This window comes from Cajanus cajan, chromosome 3 (genome assembly GCF_000230855.2).
Source record: "Cajanus cajan strain Asha chromosome 3, NIPB_CcT2T_4, whole genome shotgun sequence".
In the NCBI taxonomy this organism is placed as follows: domain Eukaryota; kingdom Viridiplantae; phylum Streptophyta; class Magnoliopsida; order Fabales; family Fabaceae; genus Cajanus; species Cajanus cajan.
The window spans coordinates 70025284-70037982 of NC_138519.1; the positions used below are offsets into that span (position 1 = coordinate 70025284).

A 12699-nucleotide genomic window follows, 5' to 3' on the forward strand; every position below is an offset into this window, starting at 1 on the left:
ACCCTATACTGGTGATATAACATTAACATGTAATGTTATAATTAAATATTCAAATATCACATTTAATGTTTGCAATGAAAAAAAATATATACTAAAAATAATATAATATTAATGTATAATGTTTATTTACTAATAAAATATTATATTAAAATTTCTAAACATTGAACAAAAACATTAAATATCATATAAAAATGGAAGAATATTAATTGTTAATTTTGAATGAATAACTAATGTTGAATATTTAATTATTATATTTTATGTTGATTGAATATTGAAAAAAATAAATATCATTTATTTTGATAGCAACATCATAATTTTTTTTTATTCTTAAAAATACTAGTACTATTAATTTTGTATCAAGATAAGTTAAAATTAGTTTGGTTTTTAAGTTTCTTTCTCTCAACGGCGCCTCTCATAAAACCACTTTAGTTTCACAGTTGGCAAACAATATACGTTTACAAAACTCACATCCCCATGCATGAATCAAACCATTGCTAATACCTCAGCAATTTTCGCATCACCCGCCGATGATCTTCATTTGTAACTGAATATCAAGTTTTGCACAGTTGTAACTCAGAAACACATGGACAGTGCTATATGATTTGGCTATATTCTCTTCTAGATGAGGACAAGATCAAATTTGCTTACTTTGTAATGCAACTCAAAGTGGGGTGCATGTTAACTTTATGAAACCAAAACGCTCCTTTAAATTATTTTGTTTCACTAGCAATTAATTTTTTCCATTTTGAACCCTTATTCTAAATTGTGTTTGAGTCTTGGCTAAGTTTCATTGATTTCATTTGCACCTTAGATTGCAATCCCAATGCCACAATCATTCATCCACTTGTCACCTTCTTCACCATGTTGTGTCACTCTTCTCCTTCACCTGTTGTTTCACTTTGTCTTTCTTTTTCTTCTTCTTCTTCACATCCGTTTCTTTTTTACGTGTTCGTCATGCCTTATTTGCATTTGTGCTTGCTTGACTGGCATTGGCGTTGTACTTTTATCCTTTTTTTTATAAAAGCCCTATACACTTACTCGCACCTCATTCATTACTTAAGTCTCAGCACCAAAATCTTTAGCATTCTAGCTTGTATCTGGCCATAATGGAAAACTTTTATGATCAATTTTTGACATCAAACACTAGCCTATCAACCACTGCCACCAACTTTGCCTCATCCTCATCAAACCCAAGCCTTACACCACCAAACATGGGTCATCCTCAAAATGTTAACTTGGTTGGTAACAATGACCAATTTGCCTATCTTGACCCTTATTCTGGTCCATATGATCAAAACCAACAGTTTCAACATGTGCAATCACTTGCCCAAGTGAATCATCCTCCTTTGTATCCTTTTCAGATGGGGCAAAGTGATGTAGCAACTACCATGTCAAATCTTGTACCTCGAGGTAGGTCACAGTTGAGTGAAGAGGAGAGGGTTAGGAGTAGGCTTGCTAGGGAGAGAAGGAGGCAAGCAAGGCAAAGGAGTAGAAGTGTTGCTCCTATGGCCCCAGTTGAAGGGACAATAAGGGAAAGACCTCACAATGTCAACCAAGGCAGAAATGCCAATATTTTTGTTACTCCAGATGGGATGGTAATTGGTTTTCTTTTAAATAATACTTTCCTACGTGCATTAAGGCTTGTTTATCGATTTCAAAATCACTTTGTTACATATATATATATATATACATATATATGTATTATATATATCTATATTTTACAATTTCTTACTATTCTAAACATATTTGAAAGTGTTTGTCACTAGTTTACATTTCTATTTTTTAAAAATTTGCCCCTTAAAAAACTTAACGATGAACTTGAAAATAAAGAAGATATGTTTCTATTTTTTAATTTTAAATTTAATAAATTTTGAACAAAATTGATTACTGAACAACGTAGATTTGTTTCAAAAATGGATTTTAAATAAAAAAAATGTGAGAATATGCCTATTTGATGGGTTTCTCTTTTGGGTATTCTAATAGTTTTGTAATTATTGTCATTATTTGAATGTAGGTGCTACTAGAGATACTCACCAAGGTGCTAAAGAATAGTGATGTTGGCCCCTTAGGTCGCATTGTGCTCCCAAAAGTAAGGTTTTTATTTTTCAATTGTTTGATTTTTTTGTCTCTTCACATTCCATCTAGAAAAGATGAAATATTGAAGTAAATGAGCCTAATTGATTGTTCATATTGATCACTAAAATGTTATTTGTGATCTAGACTACTCAATAAATATATATTTTCTTAAAAAAAGAAAAGAAATAATGGTTCTCTTTTTAGTCAAAAACATATTTGTATCACTATTTTGTAAAAAGGCCAACATTTATTGTAATGGAAATTTTCAATTTTCAATATGAATAATTTTAAATCCTTTCATAAGATTTTCTATTAGTTATTTTACTTTTTTGTACTATAAGTATTAAATATTATATATATATATATATATATATATATATATTTAAGACATTAAATATATTTTCATTTAATACATATTTTTGTTTTTAAATTATCAATGAGATTTGTAGGAGAATATAATGTTATTATTTGATTGTATGATGAATCAAAATTATATTTAATGTTGCCAAGAGATTATATACATATGTAAATATGTATGTATCCATTTTACCCATAACCAAGATAATAATACATATATGTTAAATAGAGAGAGGCTGAGATGTATCTTCCAGAACTACGGGACAGGGAAGGAATTGATGTCGTGCTTAAGGATGTGTATGCTGAGCTGAGATGGACTGTGAAATACAAGTAAAATAATTCTTTGTAAATTATACATGCTTTTATATTGGGTATTTTTTTTCTTCTTGTTTTCAAGATACTAAGTGAGTGTTAATTTGCATAGGTATTGGGTTAATGACCAAAGTAGAATGTATGTGCTTGAAAATACAGGTATAATCTCCATTTTTATTTATTGTCAACTAAAACTATAAATGTAGTTATCTTGATTTTGACATAGTAAATAAGTAGTTTTTTTTATTCAATGTAACAGGAGATTTTGTGAACCATTATGAATTACAAAGGGATGACTCCATAACCCTTTATGAAGATGAATCTAAAAATCTGGTTAGTTTTGCCTACTTAATATATAATTTAGTGAACATTTATTGTATACTAAATATAATTGGGGATGGAGGGTTCACACAATATTTATGTTTTTTCATGATCACAATTATATTTGAGATGCATAAAACACTATATTATATTCACTCTCCTTAATATTCTCATATATGTCATTAAATAAATTATTTTTAAATCATTCATATTTTGCACACAATTCACATAATATGTGCATTCATCTTTTTCTTTACGACTTTAGCTAATGGCTTAAACTTTTAAATTTCATGGCTTATTTCCTTTATAACTCATGGAAATATATGTGCCCAAATATTCTAATATAAGTGGATCTAGGTTTTTTCGAGGATCACATGATCTCAAAGAAACACGGGTTATTTAATTCTAAATTTCTTCCTTCTCTTAACCAAAATTTCAAACCTCTTTCTAACAAATAAAAGAAAAAAACATTCATGTCAATATCTATACTAGTGTGTGTGCTTTAGTGTCTAGTTTTATTTACTATATAACTTTATGTAATTTTCACCGTGATATATTTGTCTCCTGTACACCATTTTTATATGAGGAAACAGTATGTGTTGATAAAAAAAGAGGACAATCAAGAAACATCTCAACACCCAACAAACATGCAAAGGCTGCTCACACTCAGTGCTTACAACAATGGCCTCATTCAAGCATCTCATATGCACCAAGCTCAAGGTGAAGAAGAAAATGCTTCTAATAGCCTTTTGCACCAGTCCAATGCTGGAGCACATTTCGATGGTAACATAATGCAACCTCAATTACCGATCATTGCTGATGATGATGTAATGCAACATGAGTTCAATGTTGGTGATAATTTAGTGCAAGGTGAGTTATTGGACAACTTTATAGAAGAGGCACCAACTCAAGAGATGGGAGAAGTCATAATGGCCCCTATGGCTAACCAGATAAACGGTGATCAACAAACCAACTTGGATGATGTCTATGCGAACCTTGACAACATCTTAGAAATTGAGAGAAATTATCGTGGTTTTCACTTTTGATCACTTGGATTACTATAGGGGCCTTGGTCATCTTGTCAAGGTAATATTTTAAGAGTGATGTGAGATATCTTATGGTATGGAAACATGGTTCAAGACTTCAAGCTGTGGAATTGTTGGTATTGTTGTGAGCTTGCTGGGTGGTTTGCATTAAGTATTATTCTAGAGAAGCTAAGTGTAGTTGTTTGGATTCTTGTTTGTTGCTTTTTGTTGTTCCAATAACCTTATCTTAGGATAGTAGACAAGGCTCAAGCTGAATGTTGCATGTTGAATTTTCCTTTCTAAGGACTTGGTGGAGCTTCCTATCCAAAGATGAGTTCATGCATAGTAGTTTGTTTCAGGTTAAAAAAAGTTTGATGTTTTCTTTTGATCAGAAAAAAAAAGGTTTGATGTTAGATTTGTATTCTTTTCTGTTTTTTTTTTTCATTGAAAAAGATGTTACATATATCTTGTGACATGAACCTGTATTCGTGCATGTGATTTCTAGTTATTTTTAAGAATTTGTGTTCTGTAATTTTTATGTAGTATTTCATTAGTGTTATTATTAAGTTTATTTTCCTACATCTTTATCAATATTATTTTGTTATATTAATTAGACTATCTTTTCAATTAATACCACTTTCTTAAAATAAATAAATTATAATTTTTTAATGCTAATTAAGTTAATTATTATTATTCTTAATTTAAGTTTTACTTAACATAAAACTACCACGCTTAATGCCTTTTTTACACTTTGATCATTTTTTGGATTCCTTTTTATATACTTTCTATACTTAGTTCTATATCATTCTTGAATCTTATTTTTTTTTTCTATTCTAGTTAATTATTTTGACATTGTTTTTGTTACGCTTTTGACATGATTTTTAATATTGTATTGGAATATCTACCATTCTATCTTCAACAATTACATTCTTAAAAAGAGTGACTTATATTATGTCTTTAACATGGACCTTTATTTTTTATAAGGGAGGATATTATGATTTGATTATTTTACTGCTTAATGCTTTTTAAGGTGTTGGTTTTTTCCCTAAATAACTAGTATATTTTTCTTTTTAAATGGAATTTAAATTATTTCTTTCATCATAATTTAAAAACCTATCAAAGAATTACTTGTTAACTAAGTGAGTTATGTTATAATGGTCATACTATGTACATATTTGCAACTTAGAGAAAACCTAGCCACATAATATGTATTTCACATGATTGAAATGGTGTTTAGCTACATTAAACCATCATTTGACAACAAGTCAATGTTAAACATATATTAAACTCCCCATTTTGGTGTAAGGTCTTGACAAAACCTATGCTTATTTCGACTTATAACAAGAAATTAACCTTTAAATCTGTGACACACATGTAACCATATATTACACATGCAAGAAATGGAAGCTACCAGAATATAAGGATAATAATACATGTTTGATGTTTCAATTATGCTACACAAACATCAAAATAAATGACCAACATTGTATTGGGAAGCTTTTGAATCCACCATCATTTTCACCTTACTCCTCTTTAGAACACATACATTATTTTTAAATATATTGATATTTGATGTTAGTTTCACTTTTGAATCCTGCAAAGATTTAAAGGGTTAACTAGTTTTTATTTTTAATTTGATGCACATTTTATCGACAAAACACAGTTAAATTTGATAAATAAAAAAGTTGAGCATATATTATATATATTATAAATTAAAGCTTATTAACCCGTCTAATTGTGTAATTTTATTTTAAAATAATATTTTATTTTACAATCATGACTATATTAAAAGAATATGAAGTCTCTATGCAAAAAGCTAAAGTTCCCATACCATATTATAATTACATAAAGTGTACGTTGACCATAAAATTGGTTATAAGACAAATGAAATTGCTAACATATATTCTTTTTATTCATCAAATTCAAGAAATATTATCATAATTACAAATTTGACTTCATATTAACATCAATAATTTCTTTTGTCCTATGGTGTAGAAGTTGTTGCATGTCAATTTAAAATAAGTGACTTTCAAAACAATTTTACTCCCTTAGTTGTCCACCTTATTTTATGTATATAAGGATTTCCTGCTCCAATACGTAAACCACACATATATTTAGCTTTTTCCTTAGAGTTAAATTTGCAAAGATTTTTATTTATAATGCAAAGTTGAACTTTATTTACAATGTATTAAATGAGGTTTCATAAAAATATCTTTTTATGTTGTTTAAAAACATTATGCAAAATATATTTTTGTTAATTCAACCACTAAATTATAATTAATTATTTTTATTATCACTATGTAAATATTACAAATTAAATAAAAATACTTATATTTTTTTATATATTTTAAAAATATATTGTCATATCAACATAACATTAAATAATTTTAATTTATCAATATACATAATTTTTAAAATAACTTTTTTTAATAAAATGTTACATTTTTTTTCTAAAGTACATTAGATTTTTGTCTATATTGATATTTTTCATTTTTAATTTTGTTATTGTCTTGTAAAATTTCTTTATTTTATTTTATTTAAGATAAATATTAGAAACACTCTCTTTGATGCATTTTTTTTAAATATATTATCTTTTATTGATTAAAATTTATTAGAATTTGAAATTTTTAGTGGGTGTCATACCTTAATTTAGGGATAAACAACTTGATTTAGATCGGATTTGTGTTATTCCTTTATCTAATTTAATTAAATTTAATAAAATTTGTTTGAATCATTCTTTTTTTGTAATTTAAACTGAATCAATTTAACTATGATTAGGTTGATTTTGATTGGATTATGAAATTTATCATTTATAATTTTTTTACAATTAGTTAATTAAAATATTAAATATTAAATCAATATTATATTCCTTATCATGCAACATCAGTACCTGTGGCAGGCTAACTCAAATAAGTTTTGAAATGCGTTTAAAAAAAATACACTACAAGAACTATTTTTCATGATATACTTATTTTATTTATTATGTTTAATGTTTATTTTTTATTAAATAATTTAATAACTTTTATGAATTGAATAACTTGTTAAATAAAATATCTATATGAATGCATTTAATTTAGTAGATTGTGATGTTTAATTAATTAATTTATTTTTAAATAACATTAATAATTTAATAACTTGATAAATAAAATACAAGGTGAAAATATTAAACAAATTAAAATATTCATATATAATACATATATGTTGGATACAAAATAATACAACTAAAATAAAAATCCATTGAAACATCATGTAGGAGTCCTTCTCTTCCTTTAGTATATACAACTCATTATGGTGCCTTTGTCTTCCTCTTTTTATATAAGCTTTATTAGCTTTAGAACATTACGTATGTGTGAAACTTGGTTTATGTGATACTTTTTACCCTACATACTCATATTTATAATTAAAAACAAAAAGTTTGAATAAAAATTTAATTACAAGATAAAAAAAAGTTCATAATACGCTTCCATTGGTAGAGAACTCTCTTTTGCTTCATAACACTAAATCAACTTTTTAAGTTAAAATTTTTTGGAAAAAATAACATGAATAAATAATAACTAAAAAATTTAAGAAGCATCAAAGACCATACAAAACTCCAAAAGAACTAACAAAAGATTCTTACTTAGCATAGATGAGTTCTAACATAAATGTCCAAAAAGAAACATAAAACATGAACGATAAATTTCAAATCCCTCGATGTCACATATTATATCATAACATATCCCAACCATAATCAAGGCATCATGCCTCATCATCGACATTATCGTGACCTTTACCAACAAAATACATAACAAAAACAACCAATACAAAACAATGAAGTGAGATACATCTCACTCTGACTCTTTATGTGAAATAACTCTAGGTAGCCATATACATAAACACATATTAAAGGATATTATATCAATTACATAATTATAACCATAATATAATTTAAACAACAACTCACTCGCATATCAGGCACATTCATTCCCATTCACATGTCATACAACAAACACAAATGATATTAAGAATGTAAGCAACATAATATAATTACATGTAATAATAATGTATCACCCAATTCGTAAACATTCACAACTCATGTACTTAATGAATGGTAGTGTTATCTAGATCTATATGCATGTGGAACTATTAAAACTCATGCATAATCCTTGTAAGGACCATAATTTGGTTGAGATTAGACATTAATGATAATAAAAGGTTCAATATGCACTTGACCAAATTAATATGATTTATACTAAATTTTTAACCACTTAATCCAAGAATTTATTGCAACTCGATCGTATAACACAATATATATTTTGTTTCTCTCAATTTTCAATTGGGTGCGGTTTTGTTAATTGCCCTTATATGTAGTTGATACATAATATCTATCAACTTTGCTTGTTGATGAGCCTGATTGATCACTTTCAATGAAATTTTCTCTTTTAGTTATCTTTTTTCTATCATCCGTAAGTTTGACTTTGATTCAAATTCTCTCAAGAATGATTTTAAAAAATTATTCTAAAATAAGCAAATCATAAAATTTTCAAATTGTTGAAAATAATTTTTGATACTTCAAAAGTGTGACACTTGATTTATACAATTTTTTTCCTATTTAAAAAAAAGTTAAGATCAAAATAGGATAAATAATATAATTAAGAATGCCAACTCTTAGAAAAATAAGTAATATATGAACACCAAAAATAACTAGTGGTGATTGGTTACTATGATTATATTTGTTTTTAAATCTAATGAATTTTGATAATATATAGACTTAATTGAAACAAAATTTAAATAGATGAAATGAGTTAATTTACATAGAGATATTTTTTTAAATTTTTTTATAGATATTTAGTCAATAAAATAATTATACAATCAATTAATACTAATGCCATTTTAATTTTTACAAGAGAACCCTAATAACTATAGGCTTAATAAGGCTTATAAAGGAAAAAAGAACAAAAGAAAAGGCTAAAAATATTTTGAAAATTTCTTCTCTAGCAATGGAATAGACATTGATGCTACAATAAGTTATATACAACAACAAATTGATGACATGGATAATGCATCTCTTTTGGCTCCTTTTCAAAAAGAGGAATTTAGGTGTGCATTATTTCAAATGCATAATGACAAATCACTTGGACTTGATGTCTCAATCCCGATTTTTATAAGAATTATTTTTTGGATATTCTCAGTGATGATATTTTTGTTTTTTTAACGCAACAACATGGCTTCACCAAGGCGTGTTTTCCTCTTAATTGAAAAATACTAATATAGTTTAATACCCAAAAAGGATAATCTTATTTTCTTTCTTGAACACGAGGTCTATTTCATTGTGCAATATTTTGTACAAGATCATATCAAAAGTCCTTGATAATAGATTAAAAGGTATTATTTTCAATTGCATTTCTCAACAGCAATCAACTTTTGTGGAAGACTACTCTATTTTAGACAACGTGTTGGTTGCATTGAAATGATCCACCATATGAAATGCAAAGTTAAGAGCAAGATTGGAGATCGATATTAGTAAGACTTTTGATAAGGTGGGATGGAGTTATTGAATTGCTCTCTTGTTGAAAATGGATTTTGACCCTAGCTAGGTAAAATGGATAAAAATGTGTATTGAGATTGTGGATTTCAATGTTATGATAAACTGTGATAGTGTGGAATCTATTACTTCAAGGTAGGGATGACAAAAATACTTGTACCCGCGAGTATCTGCGGGTAAAATTCGTTATGGATAATAAATGGATATGTTAATTGGGTACCCGCAGATAATGGGAACGGATAATTTTTTACCCGTTTATAAATGAGGCAGGGGCGGGTATGATGATATTCATACCCGCGGGTACCCGTTTAATAATATTTCTTAAATATCCTAATTATTCTTGTACCACATAACCCTAAAACTACACTCTCTCATCTTATTTTCTTACAAAAGTGAGGTTGATGAAGTTACCAACATGTGTTAAGCATGTTATAGAATTATGTTGGATTTAATTTGATTATTTTTCTAGCTTTGATTGGACCAATAAGATTTATGTATTTTAAGTTGTTTACTTTCGTTTGGACTTATGAGATTGAATTATAGTAGCTTTGTGATGAGACTTTAACTTACTTGTGAGATTGATGTATTTTAATTTATTGATTATCTTGCATTTTTATTATTATTTCAACAAAATTAATGTTAAATACAGGTTCAAAATTAACATTAAATTTTTATTTTTAATATTTCAATGACATTAAATATAAACTTAAAATTATTTGTAATGTAATTTTTTTAATTTCTTAAAAAATTTATAAATATCCATGGATATCCGTAAGTATTCAATAAATTCATGGATACCCGCTTAATGAATACCCGCACGGATATGGAGTGAGTATGGAACCAATTTTCATCTAGCGGGATGGAGGCGGATTTACTATTACCCGCTCCCATGAGGCCCCATTGCCATCCCTACTTCAAGGTGAGGGCTTATACAAGGTGATCCACTATCACCTTACCTATTTATTCTATGTTGGAAGATCTTACAACTTTTTCGAATAAAGTAGAGGGAAAAGGCAATATTCACGACATTAAAGTGTGTAGAGGAGCTCTTATCCTCTCAGACTTGTTAATTACTAACAATTGTTTCCTTTTCTGTAGGGTTCTTGATAAAAAGGTTGAGACATCGTAGGGTATCCTATCATAAATTTATTTTGGTAGGAATACCCAACAAAACATCAAAGATAATGCTTCCAATATGCTAGGAGTACCTAAATGCCTAGGAACTAAGAAATATCTTAGAATGCCATCCATGATAGGGAGAAATTAGAAGGCCATCTTTACTTATTTGAGAGATATAGTTTGGAAGAAGATCACTAATTGGTCAGAAAATCATTTATCTAAAGCTAGTAAAGAAGTTTTTACAAAGTCTGTCACTCAAGCAATTCCATACATGACTGCTTTTTTTTATTTTTATTTCCTATTATTCTAGGAGATGTGACATAGAAGATGCTTAACACTTTTTGGTGAGGTTCAAATAAAAATTCTAAAAGGCGCATTAATTATTGGCTTAATTGGGATTACTTATCCGTGATAAAAGAAAACAAAGGTATTGGTTTCCTTCATTTATATGCTTTTAATTCATCCATATTAGGGGAGTAAGATTGAAAATTTATTTCTAACCAATTTTTATTTATTTTTTTATTTTTGTTTTACATGTGTTCAAAGCCAAATACTTTGCTAATAAGGATTTTTTGCATGTCCATTTGAGTCGTAATCCAAGCTTCATTTGGATTAGCATGGGTAGTGGTAAAAGAAGGCATTAGATGGAGGGTGGGAGATGGTTCACATATCAATGTATGGAATGAACCTTAGTAATGTGTAGAAGATAACTCATATATTCAAAGTAGCCCTTTTAAATGATCGGAGGATTTGAGGGTCTATAAGCTTATGGATTTTACCTCAAATTCTTGACAGAAAAAATTGGTTCAACAACTCTTTAATGCTCGAGACAACCAACTCATTCTAAACATGCATAACAATAATGATAAATTAATTTGAAAATTTAGGAAGAATGACATTACTTGATTAAGTATTCCTATTATTACATCATTGAATCCTTGACTGATAACAACCATCTTCGTGAGCAAGGTGATTGGAATCTTATTTGGGACCTCAAAATCCCACAAAAAGTAAAACATTTTCTCTGGCGGATGACTAAAACTTGCATACCTACAAGATACAAAATCTATTCAAAAGGAGTACGGTGCCCTATGATTTTCCCATTTGTGAAACTAATCTTGAAACAACATGGCATGCATTCTTTGAATATTCTCACTCCTTAAGGTTTGGTCCGAGACTAATGTATGATCAAGAATGCAGTGGTTGTGAGTGTTGTAACTTTTGTCATGGAATGTATCTTCCTTCTTCTAAAAAATCTAGAAAAAGTGACATCAAGTTCAATTTGATTCAATTCTTTGGTGTTTGTAACATATACATGATGAAAAAAATATGGGATAACTTTGAAAAACTAGTGGCTATTTCATTAAGTCTTACTCATGGTTATATGCATCAAGGGAAAGAAATACACTTTGGACACTCAACGGAAGCTACAATGGGACAAATCACAAACTCATTTCTAACATTGACTAAATCACTTGCATGCTTTTTAAAGTGGAACTTGGTGCCTTTGTTTATGTTGATACTGTAAGTATGGAATTGGAGCGTGCATTCGAGATGAATATGATCATTTTGTCATTACCATGACATTTTGGTACTATGGTAACCTTCTTACTTATGAAGTAGAGGCAAAAGCTTTACTTGATGCCATATATTGAACTATTGAAAATAATTACATATTGTCATTTTTGAATTGGATTGCATATAAGTTGCAAATAAGTTACTGATGGCTTGATTTTGAGTTCTTAAATTTGTGTTTGGTTTCATTTGGTCATTTTGTAAAGAAAAAATTCATTTTATTCACAACTTTTTTTTATGCATTTTATTTGTCGACAAGCTAACTGAGTCACTCATTCATTAGTAATGGTGTCTAAATTTCATGTTGGTCTTCAAAACTTTAATCTTGTCCTAAGTCGTATTAAAGTCATTATTTTGAATGAAATAATATAAACAAGTTGTTGCAATAAA

General features: G+C 28.1%; 1 protein-coding gene across 1 annotated transcript; it reads left to right on the plus strand.

Annotated features, from left to right (window-relative positions):
- The first annotated feature begins 476 nt into the window (after positions 1-476).
- Positions 477-5270, plus strand: LOC109803355 (uncharacterized). Its single transcript, XM_020364893.3, has 6 exons — positions 477-1595; positions 2015-2089; positions 2663-2763; positions 2858-2904; positions 3005-3078; positions 3660-5270. Exons 1-6 carry the CDS (start codon positions 1107-1109, stop codon positions 4110-4112), a joined length of 1239 nt encoding a protein of 412 aa, XP_020220482.1. The 5' UTR covers positions 477-1106; the 3' UTR covers positions 4113-5270.
- The last annotated feature ends 7429 nt before the right edge of the window (positions 5271-12699 follow it).